The 26,386-nt window shown below is 40.6% G+C and overlaps 1 protein-coding gene across 6 annotated transcripts in view; it reads right to left on the bottom strand.

Annotated features, from left to right (window-relative positions):
- Positions 1 to 26,386, bottom strand: part of ATP11C (ATPase phospholipid transporting 11C (ATP11C blood group)) — a 245,535-nt gene that overhangs the window by 54,423 nt on the left and 164,726 nt on the right. For all 6 annotated transcript variants that reach the window (XR_013959813.1, XM_080653850.1, XM_080653847.1 and 3 more), the window contains exons 15-20: positions 25,436 to 25,507; positions 23,118 to 23,191; positions 16,319 to 16,422; positions 15,716 to 15,897; positions 13,803 to 14,066; positions 9,923 to 10,097 (exon numbers count right to left, since the gene is read on the bottom strand). Coding sequence is in view for 5 of the 6 variants with exons in the window: in XM_080653850.1 (XP_080509976.1) it covers positions 9,923 to 10,097; positions 13,803 to 14,066; positions 15,716 to 15,897; positions 16,319 to 16,422; positions 23,118 to 23,191; positions 25,436 to 25,507 (871 nt within the window). In the remaining variant the exon portion in view is untranslated. The remainder of the gene's footprint in view (positions 1 to 9,922; positions 10,098 to 13,802; positions 14,067 to 15,715; positions 15,898 to 16,318; positions 16,423 to 23,117; positions 23,192 to 25,435; positions 25,508 to 26,386) is intronic.

The raw sequence follows: 26,386 nt of genomic DNA on the forward strand, positions 1-26,386 counted from the left end.
GTTTTGGGATTAGGATAATGCTGGCTTTGTAGAAAGAGCTTGTAAGTGCTCCTTCCTCTTGAATTTTTTGGAATAGTCTGAGGAGGATAGGTTTTATTCTTTGAATGTTTGATAAAAATCCCGTGAAGCCGTCTGGCGCCAGGCTTTTGTTTGCTGGATGTTTGTTGATTACTGCTTCAATTTCCTCCATAGTTATCAGCCTATTCAGATTTTTTTACTCCTCCTGGTTGAGTTCTGGAAGGTTGTATTTTTTGGGGGAATATGTCCATTTCTTCTAGGTTGACCAGTTTGTTGGAGTAGAGTTGTTCATAGTATTTCTTATTTTTTATTTTTTTGAATATATTTTTATTGATATTTTACAGAGAGGAAGGGAGAGGGATAGAGAGTTAGAAACATCGATGGGAGAGAAACATCGATCAGCTGCCTCCTGCACACCCCTACTGGGGATGTGCCCGCAACCAAGGTACATGCCCTTGACTGGAATCCAACCCGGGACCCTTCAGTCCACAGGCCGACGCTCTATCCCAGGGGTGGGTAAACTTTTTGACTCGAGGGCCACAATGGGTTCTTAAACTGGTCCGGAGGGCCGGAACAAAAGCATGGATGGAGTGTTTGTGTGAACTAATATAAATTCAAAGTAAACATCATTACATAAAAGGGTACGGTCTTTTTTTTTTATTTCAATAGTTTTATTCATTTCAAACATTTTAACAAGAAGAATGTGAACACTAATTATTATAATTTGAAACTTTAAAAAATGGAGGAATCATAGCACAATAACATACCTTATATTGAAGATGGCAAAGGCAAAATAAAATTGCCTAACAAAGGAAAGGTACAAAAGCCTTTCAAATTAAATTTAAATATAATACAATATTTTAAAACTAAAACAAATAGAAAAGAACAAAATGTGTAAACAGTAAATTAAACATTTTCTTTAGTGCAACTTCCAAATTATGCCCGGGATGTAGATGTAGATGGCAATGTAGACTGGGTTGAAAGGTTTTTGGTCTTTAAAACATCAACTTCAGTGGGAACAGTGTTGTTGGTCTCCTTTTTAGCTAATGCTCTGATACTGTGCTCTCCAGGGGCGTGTCTCCCTACATCACCAGGATAACGTGTCTATGCATTCCCAGGGTGATGTCGGGGGACGCGTCCGCGGGCATTACAAGGAGCCTCTGGAAGATTGAGAGGTTGTTCCTTCTACTGAATGGGCGGATATAAATCCGCACACTCAGAAGAAGGAGCTGCAGCCGTGTTTCCCGACGTTGCCATGTTAACACTGCTGCTGGTGAAGGATCGGAGGGGAGAGCAAGAGAACCCTCCATTCTTTCGGCTCCGCGGACCAGATAGAACAGCTGAACGGGCTGAATCCGGCCCGCGGGCCGTAGTTTGCCCACGGCTGCTCTATCCACTGAGCCAAACCGGTTAGGGCATTCATAGTATTTTTTAATGATTCTCTGTATTTCTGTGGGGTCTGTTGTGATTTCACCTCTTTTGTTTCTGATTTTATTAATTTAGGTCCTCTCTCTTTGCTTCTTGTTGAGCCTGGCTAGAGGTTCATCAATCTTGGTTATCCTTTCAAAGAACCACCTCTTGGTTTCATTGATATTTTGTATTGTTGTTTTGTTTGTTTTTTCTTTTTTTTGTCTCTATGTCATTTATTTCCTCTCTGACCTTTATTATTTCCTTCCTTCTGATCACACTGGGCTTTTGTTGTTGCTCCCTTTCTAATTCTTCAAGTTGCAGAGTTAGATGGTTTATTACCAGTTTTTCTTGTTTTTTTTGAGGTAGGCCTGTAATGCTATGAACTTCCTCTCAGGATTGCTTTCACTGTGTCCCAAAGATTTTGGATTGTTGTGTTTTCATTGTTGTTTGTTTCCAGGATGTTTTTTATTTCTTCTTTGATCTCTTTAGTAACCCACTCATTGTTTTTTTTTTTTTTTAATATATTTTTATTGATATTTCACAGAGAGGAAGGGAGAGGGATAGAGAGCTAGAAACATCGATGAGAGAGAAACATCGATCAGCTGCCTCCTGCACACCTCCCACTGAGGATGTGCCCGCAACCAAGGTACATGCCCTTGACCGGAATCGAACCCGGGACCTTTCAGTCCGCAGGCCGATGCTCTATCCACTGAGCCAAACCGGTTTTGGCCCCACTCATTGTTTAATAGTATGCTATTCAGCCTCCAGGTGTTTGAGTTTTTCTGATTGTTGTTACTGTAGTTGATTTCTAATTTTATGCCATTGTGATCTGAGATGGTGCTTGATATAATTTCAATCCTCTTGAATTTGGAGAGACTTTGCCTGTGTCCCAATATGTGGTCTATCGTTGAAAATGTTCCATGTGCACTTGAGAAGAATGTATATTCTATAGTTTTGGGGTGGAATGTTCTGAAGATATCGATTAAGTCCATCTGATCTAGTGAGTCATTTAGGATTGAAGTTTCTTTGATAATGTTTTGTCTACGGGATTTATCTAGTGATGTTAATGGGGTATTAAAGTTTCCTACAATGATTGCGTTGCTGTCAATCTCTTCCCTGATATCTTCCAGAAGTTTTTTTTATGTATTTGGGTGCACTTGCATTGGGCACATAAACGTTTACCAGAGTTATATCCTCTTATTGTATTGATCCCTTTAGAATTATGAGGTGGCCTTCTTTGTCTCTTGTTATGGTCTTCACTTTGAGGTCTATTTTGTCAGATATAAGTATTGCTATCCCCACTTTTTTTTTTCATTTCCATTTGCCTGATAGATATTTTTCCATCCTTTCACTTTCAGTCTGTGTGAGTCCCTTGTTCTGAGGTGAGTCTCCTGTAGACAGCATATATATGGGTCATGTTTTCTTATCTATTCAGTCACTCAATGTCTTTTGATAGGAGTGTTTAATCCATTTACATTTAATGTTATTATTGATAGGTACTTGTTTGTAGCCATTTCTGTACTATGCCTGTGTTCCTACCTCTCTTTCTATTTCTTCTTTTTACAGCATTCCCTTTAGCATTTCTTGCATTGCTGGATTGGTAGTGATAAACACTCTTAGCCCTTTTTTTGTCTGTGAAACTCCTGATTTCCCCTTCAAATTTGATTGATAGTCTTGCTGGATAAAGTATTTTTGGATTCAGATCTTTGCTTTGCATCACTTTGTAAACTTCATTCCATTCTCTTCTAGCTTGATGTGTTTCTTTTGAGAGATCATTTGATAATTTGATGGGGGATCCTTTGTAAGTAACTCTTTTTTAAAAATATATTTTATTGATTCTTCACAGAGAGGAAAGGAGAGAGATAGAGAATCAGAAACATCGATGAGAGAGAAACACTGATTCAGCTACCTCTTGCACACTCCCCATTGGGGGTGTGCCCGCAACCAAGGCACATGTCCCCAAACAGAATCGAACCCGGGACCCCTCAGTCCGCAGGCCAACGCTCCATCCACTGAGCCAAACTGGCCAGGGCTGTAAGTAACTCTTTGTGTCTCTCTTGCAGCCTTTATGATTCTCTCTTTGTCGTTAACATTTACCATTGTAATTATGACGTGTCTTGGTGTGGGTCTTTTGGGATTCATCCTGCTTGGAACTCTCTACTTGTGTACCTTTTTTCTTCCCCATATCAGGTAAGTTTTTGTCATTATTTCTTCAAATTCTCTAACCTTGCTGCTCTTCTTATCCTTCTGGAAGCCCTATTATACGTATGTTACTTCATTTCGTGTTGTCCCAAAGCTCCCTTAGGCTTTCCTCCTGCTTTTTAATTTTTTTCTCTAGCTGCTGTTCAGTTTGGGCTTGTTTCTCTACCTTATCTTCTAACTGACTAATTCGGTCCTCTGCTTCTTCTAGTCTACTGTTGAAACCTTCCATGGCGTTTCTGATTGTAGCTATATCACTTTTGATTTCTTCCTGATTTTTGCATTGGTTGATTTTCTCGTCCATCCAGTTTATGAACTGTATGGCCATTACTCTGAATTCTTTTTCTGTCATGTTCCATGCCTCAGTTTCACCTATTTCTTTTCTTGGCGATTCCTCTTTTTCTTTCCTCTGGGGATTGTTTCGTTGTCTCCCCATTCTAACTATCACCAGAAGGTCCAATCACCGACTTGTGGGGGCTTGGGCTGTGTGCTATGGGAGCTTCACGCCACCTAAGTGTCACTGAAGAGCTCTGACACCAAGACATGTGGCTGCTGTGGGTCTGTGGAAGCCCCTCTCACCAAGGATCAGAGTCACTGGCGCTTAGTGAGACCTCGTGTGTATACCTAGAATCAGGGACCCTGCCTACGCTGTTCTGAAAAAAGAGACCCCGCTGTTGTATGCCGAAAATCTGAGTCCCCTAGTGCGCACCAGGAGTCAGCGTCCCCCTGTGCCCGCACCGAGAATAGAGTACGGAGTCTCTGTCACTTGGTGGATAAAGTTTCCTTGGATGCAGAATTTGGAGAATCGGGTCCCTATTTGTGCATGTGGCAAGTATTGGAGTCACTGGCTCTTAGTGCGCGTTTACTCGGAATCAGGGATCCTGTGCACAGGCGATGAGAAACAGAGTCAAGTCACTGGTACTCAGTGTTGCCTCTTGCATGGAGAATGACGGTCCTTGGTCTGCTTGGGGGACCGGGTTGCACAGCTGCCCTGAGTCGGCGGGAGGTCCACTCTTGTGCTGCAGGAGACAGACTTCCATGTGCCCTCACCCAGAATCAAAGTCAGGTGGTACAGCTGCCCTGAGTGAGCCTGGGGTCTGGTTGCGGGAATGCGAGCTGCGGGAAACAAACTTCCTGTGTCTGCATGTCCAGGCTCAAATTCAGTGCAGCCTCTCTTTGTGGGCAGGAGGCCTGCTTATGTGGAGAGGGTCTAACAGTTCCTATGCAGCTGCAGTGGGTTGGCAGGGAGGGGGCTGGGCTCTGTGACTCACAGAAATCCACGGCCGGGGTGCCTGGAGTCTTGGTGTCCCTGGGTCTGTAGCTGTGGTCTCAGGTCTTTTACCTTAGTGGCTGTAGGGTCCCAGTTGGTGTCTGAGACCAGACTGGGTGTTGGCGAGGCTAGGATCCTAGTCTCAAGCAGTTCTGTTCTTCAAGATGGCATGGTTTCTGTGCCGGCGGTGTCCTTCCTGGAGTGTTTGCAGTGGCAGTGGGGTTTTGCCATCTAAGACTGCCCGGATTGGCAGCTCCTTGTAAAACCTGCAGGATCTAACTGTCCTATCACTCACACACACACACACACACCCCACACATACACACACTCCTCTATCGCTCCCTCACTCACACACTCTCCCTCCCTACCTTCTTGCCGGTCACCATCTTTTTCTCTCTTGGGCTAATTCATTTTAAACATAACTGAAGTAATTAAAAATAATTTATATAAACCAACCCACAGTATTTTCTTTAAACAAAATTCAGTCAGGTTTTATTCAGTATTAAATAGTATATCCTCAAATCCACATCCAATTCAATGTAACTAAAAAATGATGGTACTGTGAAATGCCAGCTATCTGCAAATCCTTCTTCTCATTTGGATTCACTTAAAAGACTTTATAAGACTGTCAGAAATTATCGGTGAGTCAAAGACAAAATTAAAGAACCCAAACTAAATTGATTTTTTATGGGCTACAATACTCATTAAACTAATTGCACTTGTTATACTAAGTGCAGTAATGATTTGCACCTCAAGGAAGAAAAACTGCAGCCAGGAAAGGTAATGAAATTATCAAAGGTGACAGCTTCCACATAAAAAAAAAAAAGATTCAAAACAATAAAGCTTGTCCTTGTGGGAAGTAAAGGATATATGGTCACACACTATGAAATAATGAAAGATTTATAGATTAACATGATTTTTTTTTCTGAGACCCAGGTCACCTGGATTAAGAGTTTCTCTTCAGCCCTAGCTGGTTTGGCTCAGTGGATAAAGCGTTGGCCTGTGGGCTGAAGGGTCCCAGGTTCGATTCCGGTCAAGGGCACAGTCCCGGGTTGCAAACTCGATCCCCAGTAGGGGGCATGCAGGAGGTAGCTGATCAATGATTCTCTCTCATCAATGATGTTTCTATCTCTCTCTCCCTCTCCCTTCCTCTCTGAAATCAATAAAATTAAAAAAGTATATAAAAATAATTTCTCTTCAATCTCTAGGATAGCTTCACGAAAAAGAAATCAATTTATGAAAAGCGATTTCTCAACTATAACTTCATATAATTCAAAATGTAAAGCAAAATACAAATACCAAAAAAAGATACAAGGCTTGGTCACACACCTTAAAAAGCATATGATGAAAAAAAAGTATATGATGAAGTAGCAGAGATAGGGAATGAATCAAGAATATTAGATAATCACATTAACAAAACAACACTGTGCAATAATCTGTACAAGGGAGTATATAACACATTGTCATCTAAGTCATCCACATAAGAAGAACTATGACCTCAGAGAAGGAAGATAACACTATATGCCACAGTGATCAGGAATAATTTTGCATAAGAGTGATTTGATATCTATCATAAAAGATTGGTAAGTTTTGCATTGATGGGGAAAAGGAGGTTGGAGTATTCCAGAGAAAGAAAATGTCACGTTCTAAGACATACAGACATGTACGTACAGCATATGCTTAGAAAACAGATCTGGCTTGAGCAAATCAATGAGTTTCCATGTAGGGGGGATGCCAGGTACACCTGGGGCCAGATCAACAGGGAGTGATATTCTGAGTGGCTGCAGGGTGCAAGAAGAACAGAAAGAAAAAGCAAAACTGCAGGCAAAGAGAAGTTAGGTGGCTAGTTATAGCTGCCATTCAATTAGTTGTTAAAAGCCTAGACCTGAAAAGTAATGGAAAGAAAGGAATAGATGGAAAAGACAAAGATGTACTAGAAAACAGAATTCAGTGACTGAAACCATATGGTAAAGCATGGGGGAAGTCAACAGATTTCAACATTTTAAATCTAGAAAACTGGAAGTATAGTGAGCTCAGTAATCTATATATATAAAAAGCCAGTGACTGGAGAACGCCATAACAACTGGAATGCCATAATGACCAGAACAACCAGTCACTATGATGCCTGCTACGGCCAGCAAACCAGCACGATTGGGGTGTGGGGCCGGCCGGCCAACCTCCCATGGCCCCTGTCCCCGGCCACCCCGCCCCTGATTGGCCTCTCCCATCCTGATCGAGGGTGGGGCAGCTGGTCAACCTCCTGCAGCCCCTCCCCCCAGCTGGCCCACATCCTGCATACCCTCCTCCTGGCCAGCCCCACCCCAGATGGGCCCCCACCACACCAATCAGGGGCAGGGCCAGCTGGCCAACCTCCTGCGGCCCCTCCCCGTGGCCGGCCTCGCCCCTGATGGGCCCCCACCACCCTGATCGGCCCACGGCCCCTCCTCCCAGCCAGTTCCACCCCCAATCGGCCCCCCACTCTGATCAGGAGCAGGGCTGGCCGGCCAACCACCCATGGCCCCTCCCCCAGGCCACTGGCTCTCCATCGGCTCCTCCACCCCATTTGGGGGTGGGGCCGGCCATCCCACCACCCACAGCCCCCCCCACAGCCAGCCCCACCCCCTGATCAGCCCCCACCATCCCCATCAGCCCATGGCCCCTCCCCCCAACCAGCTCCACCCCTGATTGGCCCCTCCCCTGGCCCCATTCAGGGGCAGGGCTGGCCAGCCCACCACCCACAGCCCCTCCCCATGGTTTGCCCTGCCTCCAATCTGCCACCCTCACCCCAATTGGGGGTGGGGCCCACCAGCCAATTGCCCACAGCCCCTCCCCCCAGCTGGCCTGGCCCTGATCGACCCCGGGGCGGTCCAGCCGGCCAATCTCCCGCTGTCTCCTCCTCCTGACAGGCTTGGCCCCGATCTGCCGATTAGGGCTGGGCCGGCCAGACCCCACCCATGCATAAATTCATGCACTGGGCCTCTAGTATATATAGAAAAAGTCAAGGAAAATGACAGTTGGGTTCTAGAGACCACCGAGTTAAGGGGATACACACCCAAGATATGTTCAATAAGAAGCTACAGAAATAAAGTTAAACCCAAAGATTGGAGAAGTGACTTGAAAATCACCCATATGGCCATGACAGATGAGTAGGGATAGCCCAGAAATGACTATAGATAAAGAGAAATAAAACAGAGTGAGGATTGTACCACAGGGAGCTCCATATTCTGGGTGGGAGAATTAGCATGTGGTTAGGAATTCAGACACCAGCCCTGGGCAATGGAGTAAAAACCCAGGTAAGCAACTTGAGCAACAATGATTGTAAGCGGGGGTGGGGGGAGGGATATTGCTTCTTACTAAAGGGACAGATTTTTTTGGATCCTCTTCTGGCAGGATGTGCTTCCCCAGCTGGGGCTAACCAGGGTTCTGAGAGTTGAGCAAAAAAGACATGCACATGACTGTGGTGGGAATTGAGAGTGAGAAGAAGGTAGACAGAGACAATGCTTTAAATTAAGATGGGCATGTGTGTGCATGCATGTGAGGCAGGGGGCAGGTTATATGTAAAGGAGAAGCCAAAGGCATAGTCCTCCTCTGCATGTAGAGCAAGTAGTTGAAGAATCTGAAGAAGCAAGCCTAACACATATGATAGAATACAGTGTGTATAGCAGTGAAAAAGTATGTCACTGAGACTCTAAAGTTCCTTGGACCCAGTGAGTACAAGAAAGTAAGGTGAAGCAGATCAATGTGGGCTGGAGGAGCTAAAAAAAAAAAAAAAAAAGCATATGGGAGTGGGCTTGAGCTGGGTTTTATTGAGTATAATTTTTGTTAGACCAAGAACAATTTTGAGAGAATCCTAGATGAGGAAATGATATGAGAAAAGCTTGGAAGCTGGCAAGTGCACAGCATGTTGGAAGCACACAAAGGGGGAACAATTCACACTAGATATAGGAATTATGGTGGACCCAAGGGTCACAGGGTAAGCCCCAAGTCCCACATTGAGTCATCTGTCCTTCCTCCTAAGAGACTAGGAAACTACTGAAAGTGTTAGAGCAAGAATGTATGATGAGAGAAGTGGTGTTTTAACAAGATTAATTTGGGAGTGTGGGGAAAGAGATTAAAGGGGGAATTGTGAAAGCAAGGAGACCAAATCAAATAGTCTCTGTGTAAAGTCCTTAGGGCTTAGACTGGGTTGGAGGTGAAAAGTTTAAAAAGATGGCACCAAAATGAGAGCTATGACAAAAGGTAGAATCAACAGGACATGGTGCCTATATATGGAGTGAAGGAGAAGAGTAGGGTCAGAGGTACTTTGGAAACTTAGAAAGCGAAAGAAAAAAATGGCATTGGTAACAGGAATAATAAAGATATAAAACAAACTGGCCTGAAGGAAAAAACTGTAAGATCTGTTTTGAACACTAGAATTTAATGTGACAGTGGGGAATCCATATGGAGCTGTCGAGCAGGCAGCCAGAAATATGAGACCTAACGGAAAAAAAATCAAGACCAGAGAAAACTGATAATTAGGGAAAAGATAGAAGATGAAACAAAATAAAAAGACCCTAGATTGCCAAGTAGCGGCGAGGAAAAGTCAGGACTGTAAACCATCATAGAAAACAAGGGAGGAATTTTAAGGAGGATATAATTGATAGTGTCAACTGCAGCAAAGAACTGAGGAGGAGAATGGAAAATAGTATGATGGATTTGGCCAGGAAGTCATTGCTCTCCTTCAGGCGATCCAACAGAATAAGATGAGAAGAAAGAACACATGGGACCAGGGTAGGCAGCAGACACCAAACATTCATTAGAGAAGTTTGGAAGGTGAGGGACTGGACAGCCAGCTTGTGGGAACAACAAGGCTGGTTTGATTCAAATTGGTGGGAAGACTCCTGACTTTGACCACAAAGAGGATGATGCCAGGGAAGATGTAATAAGGTAATAATGGCCCGTAAAAGAAGAAACAAATTAAAAGTAAAGTGAACATTTGCACATGTATGTAGAAGTCCGCAGAACAGAACATTAATATCCAGTTACCTGTGCTTTCTGCAATGGTGCCATCCGGCAGCAGAGCACTGCAGTGCACTTCATACAAATCTGTACGAAAATGCTTTTGTAATTGTTAAAACTGGAGTCATGATTAGAATTTAATATGAGTGATAATGTGGAGCCATCGATGATTAATCCATATTCCTGTTGTTCTGTCCATGCTCTGAAAATGAAAAATAATGCTGTATTTGAACCTATTATACAATTCTATTTAGGAACTTTATTTCATTTAAACGATAAGGAGGCGGATCTCCCATAAGTCATCATCAATCTGATTCCTAAACCTATACATTCTAAAGAAGCAACTGTCCCTAATAAAGGCACATCAGAGACTTTTCATTACATGTTTGAGACTCAAGCTGCATATATAAATAACATTAAGTTCTAAATGGTATAAAATAATGGACAAGGGGGCAATGGGGCAATAAGGACACATATGTAATACCTTAATCAATAAAGAAAAAAATTATAAAAAAATAATGGACATTTAGTAGTCAGTCTCTATAAGAAACTGAAGGTGAATTTGGGAAGTTACAGATCAGTCAAACTCTGATATAAAGACATAAAGACAAATCATTAGTCAATCTAAAAACTCCTTAAAATATAAGTAAAAGACAAAATGGCTTTGGGATATACAGTCACAGAAGACCTTTTCCTAATATTTTTGCCTGAATGACATAAACTATCAGTAGACCAGGCTTCTCAAATGTGATGGAGTACCTAAAATATATGGTGTTCATTAAAGAATACCATACAATAATATATGTTCATTAAATAAGTATCATTTTATACTTGATTAGTGTTCTCAGCCATAGCCTTCCCATTAGAATCATCTGAGCAGTTTTAAAAAATTGCCCACGCACCCTAGCTGGTTTGGCTCAGTGGATAGAGTGCCGGCCAGCAGACTGAAGGGTCCCAGGTTCTTTTCCAGTCAAGGGTTTTGCCTGGGTATCAGGCTCAATCCCCAGTAGGGGGCATGCAGGAGGCAGCCGATGAATTGTTCTATCTCTCTCTCCCTCTCTCTTTCTCTCTGAAATCAATAAAAATATATTTAATAAAAATAAAAATAAAATAAAAAATTGCCCATGCGTGAGGACTATCCCCAGATAAATTAAATCATAGTATCTTGGGTAGGGCTCAGTTACATATATTAATGCTTTAAAAAGCTCTTCAGGTGATTCTCATGCATAGAAAAATGTAACCAGTGCCAAGTATTTAAGAAAAACATATGAGGGGAAAACATACAACTGAAAAAATTCTACCATTAACATGTCTTTATTTTTTTTTTTTATAATGAAGAAAAAAACCCCATAATGATTAGTCAATATTAGCTCAGGAAATTTTGGGTGCTATTTGAGAACCACTGCAGTGAAAGTACTAGACACAGCTTGATCTCATCATTATAAATTCACTTGTCTAACTTGATGCCTCTCAAAGTTTAATGTTAAAAGAATCTTGTCAAAATTTTTGGGAATCTTGTAGATTCTGATTGAATAGGTTTGGGGTGGGACATGAGATTTTATATTTCTAACAAGCTTCTGGTGGTAATGGAGATGCTGTTCTATGGACCAAACTTTGATTAGTGAGAGCCTAATATGCCTCATCTATCCTTTATGCCATATTTCTTTGTTGTATATTGCTAGCACCATAATATTTTGTACATATCCATATTTTGCTTCATAATTTTATGACCATTTTTTCACTAACTAAAGAGATATCATTCACGTGTTCACCTTCTTTGCTCCCCTACCCACAGAGAAGACTTAATGTACAGAAAGCAGTAACTCAATAATCAATCAAGCAATATTTATAAACATCAATTATATACAATGAAAAGAATTATTAATTACTCTTTCCTTGGAGAATAGAAAAATCTCATTGGGGTGACAAAAGCAAACATGATAGACTATAACCAACCAAAAAAGATATTAAATAGTCACTATCCAGTGATTGAGACAATAAATACACAGGAAGAATAGTGGGTTCTTTGTGAGGTGTGATATCTGAAATGGAACTTGAAAGACAGGGCAGAAAGTGGTGTGTGGAGAGAATGTATCCTGTGGTGCACTAGGAAAGCAAAATGGAAATGTTACTCGAGGCCTTTGGTGCAAACTGATTCTGTGGGTAATGGAGAACCACTTAAGGTTTCTGAGCAGGGATGTGATATAGGCAGTTCTTCACATTTAAGGACCACTTGTCTGGAAGAGGGGCTTAAGGGACTTGAGGCATGGGTTGCTACAAAATTTGATGTGGAGCACCAGTGGTTAAAATGAGAACATGAGTAAAGCTTGGTGGCTGATCTAAAGTGGAAGGGACAAAGAAGAAGCTTGCAGAAGTGATTCTAGGTCTGACATCTATGTAACCTGGGGAAAAGACTGTACCCACACAACTCCAAACAGATGAGCAAGGAAGAGGAAATGTTCTGAGCTGAGAAGTGAAGGGTTCCATAAGCCCTGGCTTTTATAAAAGTGCTCCAGAGCTGCTGAATGGTGCTATGAATTGAATTGTGTCCCCTACCACATCCTATTTTGAAGCCCTAATCCCCAATGTGGTGGTATTTGAGATGGAGTCTTTGGGAGATACTTAGGTTTAAATAAATTCATAAGGGTGGGGCCCTTGTAAGAAGAGACACCAGAGCTTCCCCCCTCTCTGCAATGTAAGGAGACAGTGAAAAGGCAGCCTTCTGCAAGCTAGAAAGAGGGACCACACCAGATATGAGAAATCAGTTTCCACTGGATAAGCCACCCAGTCTATGGTATTTTGATATGGTAGCTCAAGCAGACTAAGACAAATGGACAAGTAAAATGCTTGCAATTTGTACTGCCTTTAATAAGTACATTTAGGAAGGAAACTTTAGTCACAAAAACCTGTTTATTTTCATTGATGCCCAAATACCAGAAGAAAAACTGCTGTTTTAGAATTGGCCATAGCCTCATGAATGCGGGCTATTCATTTTTAAAGTTTGTTTAAACAATGGAGATGAAGATGGCAATATAGTATAGTTGTTAAAGATATAGCATGGACTCTGGAATTGGATAGACTTATTCCACCTCAAAGCCTTAGTTTCCCTATCTGTAAGTTGAAGAAAATAAGATTGCCTTACTGGGTTGTAGTGAAGATTAAATGAGAATAATTATATAAAGTGCTTAACACTGTTCCTGGAACAAAGAGGGTGCTCAAGAAATGAAAAACCGTATTATCTAGGGGTCTTTGAATTTAGTGCAAGCACATCCTAAAGAGGAAATAAATTTTCTTATAGCCAAGGTAAATTCCAATAATTGGTTCAGATAAGGCTAAGCCCTAGTTAATGATAATTCTAGAAAAATATATCATTGAATTATTGTGGATCAGTGGCTTTCCTTGAGATAGTGGGTTCCACAGTTCTTCCTAAGCAGCTAGTTGAAAGCAGAATCCAAGTGTCCATGTTAACAAGAATTTGGTTACCTTTGGAATTCTGTGGCATGAAAATCAACACAGAAAATGGCTCCAGGGTTTCAAAATATATGTAAACTATTACAGAGATCAGTTTTATTATATTCAGTTTAATAGACTGTAAAAAGATGTATTTTTCATTAACATGGACCAGGCCAGAATATCAATGATAAATACCCAGGCCCTAAATATTGAGAAACTGAACTAGTTTCATAAACCTTGAGAAGTGCATGGTTTTCTTTTAAACTAGAGGTGTGAAGTACCAAATAATTAAAACTGGGCCATTAGCCACATCCTCAGGGAATGTTTTTAATTTATAAGGATAAAATTCCTGCAAACAAAGAATGATAAATAAAAAACAGAGCTTTCTACATAAACAGCTGTGATTTATATCTGTACCAATGCCTAAATATAAGAAACTGATGCACTTTCTTACTTTTTAAGACTTCTAGTACTTTTAGGAAATTCATGCAGCAACTTCTTACGGTATTCTATCAATAATTCATGTAATCGATCTTCTTTCCTTTCACTTTCATCGATGGTTTTTGTGGTCAGTTCCAAGAGCTCAGTGCTGGTTTGGAAAAGGCGGCATGCATAGCAGGTGGATTTGGCCGTCTCCATCTTATCCCCAGTAAGCACCCAGACTTTCAGACCTGCTGCATGCAGAGCTTCAATGGTCTCAGCTGCTTGATCTTGTAGCCTGGGAACACAAAGGAAAACTTGTTATCCTCAAAAATTCCCAAGAGAGATTCTGCAAGAAGGCTTGTTAAAGAGAATATTTTTACAATTCACAGCATTTCTGGAGTCCTGACATGTTATCACAGTTGGTTTTCTTATGTATCCTCTACTCTGAGAGTGTTATCTCTGACACAGTTTTGCTTATTAAAGTGAATTTCAAAGAATGATGTCTGGACAAATTCATGACATCTCTAGATATAACTGGTATCATATGGCAGAATTGACAATCAGCATTCTTAGTTAAAATGTTCAGAAACTCACCAAGCATTCTTATTCATTGTCACTTTAGCATATTAAATTTTATTTTATGTTTCACCACAGAGATATTTAACATGGTTTAAAACAGAAAGGGCCAAAGACATTCTAATAAGATATTGAGGGAACAAAATAGTCACAGGGATATAAAGTGTAGCACAGGGAATATAGACAATAAAATTGTAATACCTATGCATGGTGCCAGGTGGGTACTAGACTTATAGGGGGAAATACTTCATAAGTTATAGAAATGTCTAACTACTATGCTATATACCTAAAATGAACAGATAATGTCAACTGTAATTGTAAAATTAGAAAAAAATTTAAAAATAAAAAAAAGATGAGGGAAGTTAGTGAATCCCATTCCCTAGGAGCTTTAAGAACAGAAAAGCCAACCATCCTGGAAGAGAATTTAAGCATAATTCTTCAAGGCAGGAATAAAAAGAGAATGATACTTTCTTTGATTACTTTTGTCAAGAGAATAAAAATGAAATTAAACTAAATGAATTTCATTAGAATTGCAGTACCTTCCAATATGGCTAAATATGTATGTGTCTGTAACTTTTTGTTTGGTTAAGTCTCAACAATTGGCATTTATAATTCCTAAAAATCTCCTCCAATATTGAGTGTCTAAAACTTGTTGGAGCCCTACAATCATGTCTGTCAGAGCTCAGCCTATATAATTAAAGTAAATCATTTTAAAGTATGCAAAAACAAGCTCTAGTCAGTTAAACCAGGTTAGAATGAGCTCTCATGTTATTTGTTCTACCTTGAAATTTCCTTTCTGCTTATCTCTGTCAAAATTTTACCTATTCTTGTCTGGCTGGTATGGCTCAGTGGTTGAGCATCAACCTATGAACCAGGAGGTCACAGTTCGATTCCTGGACAGGGCATATGCCCAGGTTACGGGCTTGATCCCCAGTGAGGGACATGCAAGAGGCAGCCAATCAATGTTTCTCTCTCATCATTATTATTTCTATCTCTCTCTTCCTCTCCCTTCCTCTCTGAAATTAATACAAATATATTTTAAAAAATTTTACCCATTCTACCAGGCACTAGTTCAGCTTAAATGATGTCTTCAGCACAAAGCTCCCTATGCCTAGTAAGACTATTTCATAAATATCTGCATAAATAAATGAATGGCTTAGTAAGTATTCAAAAGACCTTAAAGATGACAGATTCATTCTTCTAAATCACAAATTAACTTAATAATCATTCCCATAAATAGTTCAAAATCTGGTGTGTAGACAAAGCAAAATCAAAGATTTCAAAATTTGAGATTAAATTACTAATATGAACAGATAACACCCCAAATGACTGGTCATTAAAATAACAAGAATATTATTTTCTAGTTACTTGTCTTCCACTGCAGTGGCTCCAAGTAAATTCATGTTTGTCTCAATATCATCAAAAATCATTTCCAATTTTTCTTCTCTCTCTTGTAAGGCCATTTTTGCCTCTACAAGCTGTCTGTCAATTCTTTTATAATCATCTGGAGGAATTTCTTTGAAGGCTACACAAAGTGTCCGATACCCATCCTAGAAGCAAAGTAGGAGATCTCTAGTTATCCAAATAATAACAAGAAGGAAAAACACATTTTCTTTAAGTATTCTTACTTTACCAAACAAAGAGAAATTCTGATATATTTTTAGTTTTTAAAAAAGAAAAAATTACAACTAAAAAGGTAACATACAATTAAGTTCAAAATAACAAAATATCTCTGGGGGCAAAAAAAACCCAAAGAACATAATGCATTCTTGAAAAGTCTTTAAGGCTCCAAATTCTGAAGAGAAACTTGCTCTAAAAAAATGTTTTATATTAAAATATGGTAAATACTATTACTAAAGCCCCAAATCTAAAAATATACCATAAAGAGAAGCTAAAATTCACTTAAACAGATATTTAAATAAGTCATTTCCACCATTTCTCTATTTCTTGGGGGTTAGAGAGAAGGCTCACCATTGCAGTTCGTTCCACATGGGCTTTGGTTGACTCAATGTCATGATTATGCACCCTGGGGAAAATCGCTGAGTCAGCGCCTTTACAAAAGAGAAGAATGCCTCCTAAAATAAAAAACCAAAGTAGTCAACTTAGAATTTTAAGACTTGTACTGAGACTTTAATAACATTGAATGATTAGGGTGGATATTCCCACTCAGCTATTATGTATCTTGAGCCTCCTTAAAATGCTCACCAAAATGGAATGAGACATCTTGACCTTTGCACAGTCAGGACAACATTCACCACCTCTTAAGACTGGTATGGACACAAGTAATAACTCAGAGTTTACAACATGCACTTCTGTTAAAATATACTCCCTTCTAGTGAATCACAAAAGACTATGCTTGTGTCAAGTGTACCTGAATTGGGGGAGGACACGGGTGGCACAGAGACCACGCCATCTTAAAGAACAGAACCGCTTGCGACTAGGATCCTAGCCTCACCACCACCCAGTCTGGTCTCGGAAGCAAACCAGGACCCTACAGCCACTCTGGTAGAAGACCTGCCACCACAGCTGCAGACCCAGGGACACCAGGACTCCAGGCACCCGGCTGCAGATTTCTGTGAGTCACAAAGCCAATCCCCCTCCCTGCCACCCCCGCGGCAGCGACATAGAAACTACCAGACCCCAGCCACACAATAAGGCTTTCTGCACACACAAAGCAGTGGCGACTCTGCCTGACTTTGAGCCTTGGTGTCGGACACAGGAAGTTTGTTTCCCGTGACTAGTCTCTGCGCCCAGGCAGGGAGACTGAGCGGAATTCAAGCCTAGCTGCTCACCCCTAGGGAGGTGGTCTTCTGTGACCAGATCCCGCGCCCACGCAGGGCAGGGAGACAGCGCTGAATTGAGCCCGGACTTGTGAACTCAGGGAATTTGTTTCCCACGACTCATCTCCGCGCCCAGGCAGGGAGACTGAGCAGAATTCGAGCCTAGCCGCTCATGCCCAGGGAGGTGGTCTTCTGCGACCAGATCCCACGCCCACGCAGGGCAGGGAGACAGCACTGAACTTGAGCCCGGACTTGTGAACTCGGGGAATTAGTTTCCCACGACTCGTCTCCACACCCAGGCAGGAAGGCAGTCCTGAATTTGAGCATAGGTGCACGACCTTGGGGAGATTGTTTTCTGCGACCAGATCCTACACGTACACAGGGAGACAGCACTGAATTTGAGCCTGGGGGTGCAAACCCAGGGAGTTTGTTCCCCACGACCTGACCCTGTGCCCATACAGGAAGGCAGCGCTGAATTTGAGCCTGGGTACATGCACACAGGGAGTTTGTTTTCCACAGTGCACACCCGCGTGACCAGACCCCACACCCACACTAAGGGGCGGTGCCACCTGACTTTGATTCAGGGCAAGCGCACACAGAAGGCTATTTACCACAGGGCAGAAGTGGACCTCCTGCCAACACAGTGCGACTGAGCAACCCAGTCTCCTGGGCAGATCGGGGACCCTGAATCTCCACACAAGAGGCAGCATTGACCACCAGTGACTAGACTCCGTTCTTCATTACATGCACCTGAGATCCCTGATTCCCAGTACATTCACACTAAGAGCCAGTGACTCCAATTCTTGGCACATGTGCACACAGGGACCTGATTCTCAGTGTGAGGTAGCACCAACAAACAGAGACTCTGATACTCGATACTTGGCATGGACACAGGGAGCCTCTGACTCCTGACATGCAATAGGAGACTTTGATTTTTGGCACATGCCAGTGGGTTATCTGTTTCAACATGGCGCAGGCAGGGTCCCTGATTCTAGGTGCACACACGAGGTCACACTAAGTGCCTGTGACTCTGACCCAGGGCGAGCGTGGTTCCCACCAACCCACAGCAACTGCACATCTTGGTATCAGAGCTCTTCAGTGACACTTGGGGGGTGCAAAATTCCCACTGCACATGGTCCAGGCTTCCGCAACTCGATATCTGAACCTTCTGGTGATATTCAGAATGGGGAGACAAAAAAGCAATCCCCAGAGGAAAGAAAAGGAGGAATCAACAAATAAGGAAATAAGTGAAACGGAAGCATGCCACATGACAGAAAAAGAATTTAGAGTAATGATCATACAGTTCATACACTGGATGGACGAGAAAATCAACAACCTATGCAAAAATAAGGAAGAAATGAAAAATGATATAGCTACAATCAAAAACACCATGGAAGGCTTCAACAGTAGACTAGAAGAAGCAGAGGACTGAATCAGCGAGTTAGAAGATCAGGTACAGAAACAAGCCCAATCTGAACAGAAACTAGAGAAAAAAATTAAAAAGCAGGAGGAGAGCCTAAGGGAGCTTTGGGACAATGCAAAACAAAATAACATATGTATAACAGGGTTGCCAGAAGGACAAGAAGAGCAGCAAGGATTAGACCCACACCAAGACACGCCATAATTACAATGGCAAATGTTATTGACAAAGAGAGAATCTTAAAGGCTGCAAGAGAGAGACAGAGAGTTACCTACAAAGGATGCCCCATCAGATTATCGTATGATTTCTCAACAGAAACACATCAAGCTAGAAGGGAATGGAAGGAGATATACAAAGTGATGCAAAGCTGGGGACTAAATCCAAGAATACTCTATCCAGCAAGACTATCAATCAAAATTGCAGGGGAAATCAGGAGCTTCACAGACAAGAAAAGGCTAATGGAGTTTATCACTACCAAACCGGCAATGCAAGAAATGCTAAAGGGAATGCTGTAAAAAGAAAAAACAAAAAGGTAAGAAGGAAAACAGCCTCAAAAAAAAAAATGGCTACAAACAAGTACCTTTCAATAATAACTTTAAACATAAATGGACTAAATGCTCCAATCAAAAGACATTGAGTGGCTGAATGGATAAAAAATACATGACCCATATGTATGCTGCCTACAAGAGACCCACCTCAGAACAAGGGACTCACACAGACTGAAAGTGAAGGGATGGAAAAATATCTTTCAGGCAAATGGAAATGAAAAAAAAGCTGGGGTAGCAATACTTAAATCTGACAAAACAGACCTCAAAGTGAAGGCCATAACAAGAGATAAGGAAGGCCACTTCATAATACTAAAGGGATCGATACAACAAGAGGATATAACCCTGGTAAACATATATGCATCCAATGCAGGAGCACCCAAATACATAAAAAATCTCCTGGAAGATATCAAGAGAGAGATAGACAACAATATAATCATAGTAGGGGACTTTAATACACCACTGAGATCACTGGATAAATCCTCTAGACAAAAAATCAGCAAAGAAACAACAATCCTAAATAACTCACTAGATCAGATGGACATAATTGACATCTTCAGAACATTTCACCACAAAGCTGCAGAATATACGTTCTTCTCAAGTGTACATGGGACATTTTCAAAAATAGACCACATAATGGGTCACAAGCTAAGTCTCCCCAAATTCAAGAAGATTGAAATCATACCAAGCATCTTTTTAGACCACAACGACATAATATTAGAAATAAACTAAAATAAAAACAATCCAAAACACTCAAACACTTGGAAGCAGAATAGTATGTTATTAAATATTGATTGGATTACCAATGAGATCAAAGAAGAAATTAAAAACATTCTGTAAACTAATGACAATAAAAACACAACAATCCAAAACCTATGGGTTCACAATGAAAGCAGTCCTGAGAGGGAAGTTTATAGCTCTACAGGCCTACCTCAAAAAACAAGAAAAAATGGTAATAAATCATCTAATGCTACAACTCAAAGAATTAGAAAGAGAGCAACAAGAAAAGCCCAGAGTGAGCAGAAAGAAGGGGATAATAAAGATTAGAGCATAAATAAATGACATAGAGACCAAAAAACAAACAAACAAACAAACAAAAAACCACAATACAAAAGATCCATGAAACCAAGAGCTAGTTCTTTGAAAGGATAAACAAGATTGATGAACCTCTAGCCAGGCTCACCAAGAAGCAAAGAGAGAGGACCCAAATAAACAAAATCAGAAATGATAGAGGCGAAATAACAACAGACCCCACAGAAATACAAAGGATTGCTAAAAAATATTATGAACAACTCTATTCCAACAAACTAGACAACCTGGAGGAAATGGACATATTCCTAGAAAAATACAACCTTCAAAACTCAATCAGGAAGATTCTAAAAATCTCAATAGGCCAATAACTATGGAAGAATTGAAGCATTCATCAAAAAGCTTCCAGCAAACCAATGCTCAGGCCCAGACGGCTTCACTGGAGAGTTACACCAAACATTCAAGGAAGAACTAAAACCTATCCTCAGACTATTCCAAAAATTTCAAGAGGAAGGAACACTTCCAAACTCATTCTATGAAGCCAGCATCACCCTAATACCAAAACCAGATAAAGACAACACAATGAAAGAGAATTACAGGCCAATATCCCTCATGAACATAGATGCCAAAATCCTCAAAAAAAATTCTAGCAAATCGGATCCAGCACTACATCAGAAAGATCATACACCATGACCAAGCAGGATTTATACCAGGAATGCAAGGATGGTACAATATCCACAAATCAATAAACATGATACATCACATAAACAAATTGAGGGGGAAAAAATCACATAGTCATATCAATTGATGCGGAAAAATCATTTGACAAAATCCAACACCCTTTCTTGATAAAAACTCTCAGCAAGGTGAGAATAGAAGGATTATACCTCAACATCATAAAAGCCACATATGATAAACCCACAGCCAGCATCACACTCAATGGACAAACACTAAAACCATTTCCCCTAAGAACAGGAACTAGACAGGGATGCCCTCTCTCATCACTTGTGTTTGACATAGTACTGGAAGTAGTAGCCATTGCTATCAGACAAGAAGAAGGAATAAAAGGCATCTAAATTTGAAAAGAAGAAGTAAAACTGTCCTTATTCTCAGATGACATGATACTGTACATAGAAAACCCTAAAGACTCCCATCAAAAATTACATCTACACGATGGAACACTATGCTGCACTAAAAAAGAAGAAATTCCTACCATTTGCAACAACATGGATGGAACTGGAGAGCATTATGTTAAGTGAAATAAGCCAGTCAGAGAAAGATAAGTATCTCATGATCTCACTCATTTGTGGAATATAATGGACAACATAAACTGATGAACAAAAACAGTTCCAGAGACAGAGAAACATCGATCAGACCATCAAACCTCAGAGGGAAGGTAGGGGAGGGTCGGGGTATGGGAGAGAGATCAAGCAAAGGACTTGTATGCATGCATATAGGCCTAACCAATGGACACAGACAACAGGGAGGTGAGGGCATGAGTCGGGGGGATGGGGGGGTAATCGGGGAAGAAGGACACATATGTAACACCTTAATCAATAAAGAAATTTAAGAAAAAAAAGTGTACCTGAATTATCTTTGAAAATGTTGTCAGCCATGGTCTAAAGAGCACCTGTGGCATCTACTGATGTCAAGGACCAAACTTAATCTCAAACAAGGTAAAATCATTTTAAATAAACTATATAAATTAGCTTTTAAAACACTGGCTTGACGGTTTCTACCAGAAATTTGAGACTAGCTTTGTAGAAGACAGTTGAGAATACATTGTACTTAGTAGCACAAGTACAGCTTTCTATCAGTCCATGCACCCAGGAAAGTAGTAACAGTTGAGCATGAAGAAAGACCCTTCATCCTTATAAGGCAAAATGCTAAGTCCAACAAGTTAAAAAATAACAGTGTTGCTCTGAGGTTAAGGCTCTTGGCATACCACTTCCCCAGATATCTCACCATTTGCAGTAGAATGCATATGTGCACGGGCACAGGTAAAAACAGCGAGTATTTCAAATGTTGTTGTTTTTTTTCATTTTCTCTCACACATCCAATTTTTGTAAAAGTCACAAAGCAAATTGTACATTAACATAATGAAATCAGTTTCATTTGTAATCACACCAAAAAGTATGAATAAAGTGGGATACATTCCCTCAAGAGTCTGTCTGTATCTTCCTATTCTCACATTCAGGAATTTGGAACAGATTTAATACTAAAAAGTAAATTACTAGAAAATTAATCAAGGATATTTTGAAAAAACCACCTGGAGACAGACATATACACATACACAAACACAAAGAGATAAAGAGGTTTCTGAGAGCCCCCAAATGAAGCATTCTCATGAGTCTTGCTGAATTCGAGCAGAAGGTATCCAAACCACCATGGCTCCTCCCAAAGATACGGGGGAACTCTGGGATGATGGTACTGGGTTCCCTTGCAAGCAAAGGGTAAGCTCGTTGACTGTCAAAGAGGCCAGAGTGCTGAAGTAAAATTACAATGCTCTTTCATATTAGGCTGGCTATTAGTTATCTCTAGCTCACTGGCCTCCAGGGAGTGTAAACCAATAGGAAATAAGGAAGGTCAGGGAGGGATAACCAGCAACTCTACACTCAAGGACTTTATAGCTAGTAATTGCAAACCCCACAATCATACTGAGTTACTGCATATAGACATTATTGGTGATTGGTCAGTACCTGGAACAAAAAAGTCACCCTTTCAGTTCCTATTTGGACAACCATGACTGAGTAGAGCTCAGTTTCCAAGAAAAGGCATACACTGTCATACCAGGGGTTCTACCAATGACAATTTGACAAGCTGAATGCATGTGCTTACTTATATAAATACATTAAGGCCTATACGAAGCTACTGCTTTATGTGACGTTAGGTAATCATATACTACTCCATTTAATGTTTTCTTTCTTGAAATTGGTGATTAAATATAAATCTAAAATGGAAAAAGAGAAAAAGTCATTTTTAAAAAAAATGCATACCTTCTTGAGTCTGCACAATAACACTCATACGACGGCGGACAGAATCAAAGTTTAAGGTGTGAAGAAGTTCATACCTTTATGAGAAGAAAAATGAGAAAAGTAAAATACCTACACCATACTGAGAAAAATAAAACACAAGAGAAATATCTTAAGATATTTAAACATCTTTAATGAACCAAGCTCTTCTCTTTGAGTAAGGGGTGCTAGTTATGTGTACAACTGAGGATTTCTACTGTTTTTGAAATGTCTCTGCATTTAGAGCATGCTGTCAGAGGACACCATTGTTGGTAAGGGGTATCTGCATCTTCTCATTATATTACTTAAAATATAAAGAGTAAGTGACTACATAGAAATAGGGGACAAAAAGATGTCCCACCGAGCCATATCTGAAGGGATCTAGAAATAGTCTCACCCTGACAATTATTTCAATCATATATGGAATGTCTAATATGTGTCAGGCACAGTGCTAGGTGATAGAAAATAGACAGGAATCTCCTCAGACCGTTCCCTCAAAGGGCTCCTCATATGATAAGGCAAACAGAGGGTAAGGTAATAAGATGACTACCTTCCAGTCTGCCAAAAACTGTAATAAAGGATCTCACAGGGGAGATGTGAGTATGCAGAATGAAGACATCCAAAGGAAGGTTTCTTGAAAATAGTTGTACCTGAGCTGTGTTCTCTAGAAGTGATACGATGAAAAAAGGGTAGCATGGCATTCTGAGTAGAGGGAAGAGCATGTGCAAAGGCACAGGAGTATGATTACATATGGACCACGGTGGTTATATAAAGTAGTTCACTAAGGCTTGACATCTAATTGATAGGGAAATAGTAAGGACGCTAAGCAGGGGCAGGGAAATGAGAACATTGTGGGCCAGAGATTTGGGATTTTATCCTATCAGCAATAGAAATCCACTGAAAGGTTTAAACAATGGAATGATATGATCAGATCTGTGTGTGAATGGCTGAGCTATATTAATCAAATGAAAGGATGCCAAAGGGTAAAAATATGAGTTAATTATTTTAAAAATGTGAGAAAATATTTTTTTGAAAATAAACAATTTGGATACAAGCATTTGGCCTAAAAATATTACAAAGCTTGATTTTGATGGGAGGGAGGAGGTCATTATTTGGGGATATGTGTGCGTAAAACATAAACATGTAGTATTTCACTTGGTGTTGGCCAAGATGGGGGGCACTGGTTGCAAACTGGTTAGAATCTGGGCAGATGATGACTCTGGGTTCTTGGCAGTCAGGCCAAAGAGGCTTCCGCTGGTTTCTGAGCATCCCTCCCTAAAGGTGCATCTACATATATTACAGGGTGTGAGACGGGTCTCATGAGATGCTAGGGGCCAGAATTTAAGTCAGATAATTAAATTTCAACTTCAGATGAAGGAATTCAAATTAATCATAGAGCCTAATTCAAATCTGCTGTTACGCTAAAATGGCTTTGTTCCTTGAGGTCTCTGTAGGGAAAAACACTGATGCATTAGAGTATTTGCCCCGAGGCTCAACCCTGATCATCTAGAACAGTGGTTCTCAACGTTTCTAATGCCGCGACCCTTTAATGCAGTTCCTCATGTTGTGGTGATCCCCAACCATAAAATTATTTTCGTTGCTACTTCATAACTGTAATTTTGCTACTGTTATGAATCATAACGTAAATATCTGTGTTTTCCGATGGTCTTAGGCTCTATAGCAGCAGTTCTTAACCTGTGGGTCGCTAGCAGGGTCGCCTAAGACCATCGGAAAACACAGATATTTACGTTACGATTCATAACAGTAGCAAAATTACAGTTAGGAAGTAGCAACGAAAATAATTTTATGGTTGGGGGTCACCACAACATGAGGAACTGCATTAAAGGGTCGCGGCATTAGAAAGGTTGAGAACCACTGATCTAGAACAAGACAAAGCTTCTAACACCAAAGCTGCCATGATTGGCTAGGCTTGAAATCCCAGAGTTATTGGTTGGGTTCTGGAAATAGTTTCATGCATGTTCACTGATTTTTCTTGCAGCATGTGTTGGAGACCAGAAATGGTATTTTAATTTCTGAAAGAAAGTCCAGGCAGGCTCTCATTCAGGCTACTGGATCCATATGTGAACCAAACTGGAATCATTTCCACATCAAATCTCAGTTTCTGCCATTCTATGAAAAAATTACTTTCTCCTCCTCCAACTACATTTACATAAAACTCTGAACGGGGAGAGCAGAGTCCTACACTTGTAGATGCAATTAGTTTCCTTTGCTGTCCTTACTAGATTCAGTTAAGGTGGACTGTGGGATTAAGACGTGACAAACAAATACACAGTGCTACTTACTCTTCTATTTCTTGTCTTTGGTTCTCTATTCTCATATGGCCATTCTGAGTTCCTAAAAATGTGAACCCATACCTGTCAAAAACAATAAAAAAGACATTTGTATAGCTCTAAAGAATGATTCCTTTCCTTTCCACTGGGGTTACTTGTAATCTTTTGTAGTTTTCTTCTCTTTTATATGATATCAATCTATAATCTTCCCTTTACTGGCTGAAATGATAACCCACAGCAAGTCAATGAACAGTCACAAATTGTAACCAAAAAAGAGGCAATTTGTAAATCCAATTATGTAACTAACACACTGCGTGACCTTTTAGTCACTTAATTATCTTGGCCCTCATGGGTCAAATGGGACTATCTTTACCAAATGATGTAAAAATTGCTGGGAGCACTTCAGAAATAACGTGTTGTACAAAAAGTGGCCATTGTTATGATATGCAAAATATAATATGAACATTTAGACTTCTGGCTGGTATGCATAAATAGTAATACAAGTTACACCTATGCATTACTATTTTCTTTCTGCTCTTAATTGGTTAGGGTTTGGGAATTTTTTCCTAAACTTTCAGATTAAGGAGTCTGATTTTTTACTAAAGAATATGTATTTTTACAAGATAAGGTTACTGAAGCAAACAGAGAAAAAAAAAATAACTCCTGTCCTGTGATTTCACTTTCTTATAGGAAGTGCTTCATTTTTTTTCACTCTTCAAAAATGTTAATGTATTTCTCAACAACTTGTCTCAGGGTTTTAAAACAGCTTTAATGAGGTACTAGAGGCCCAGTGCACGAAATTCGTGAAGGGGGGGGTTGTCCCTCAGCCCAGCCTGTACCCTCTCCAATTGGGATCGGGCCTAAACAGGCAGTCAGACATCCCTCTCACAATCCAGGACTGCTGGCTCCCAACTGCTTGCCTGCCTGCCTTCCTGATTGCCCCTAACTGCTTCTGCCTGCCAG

Source organism: Plecotus auritus (genome assembly GCF_963455305.1).
Source record: "Plecotus auritus genome assembly, chromosome: X".
Lineage (NCBI taxonomy): Eukaryota > Metazoa > Chordata > Mammalia > Chiroptera > Vespertilionidae > Plecotus > Plecotus auritus.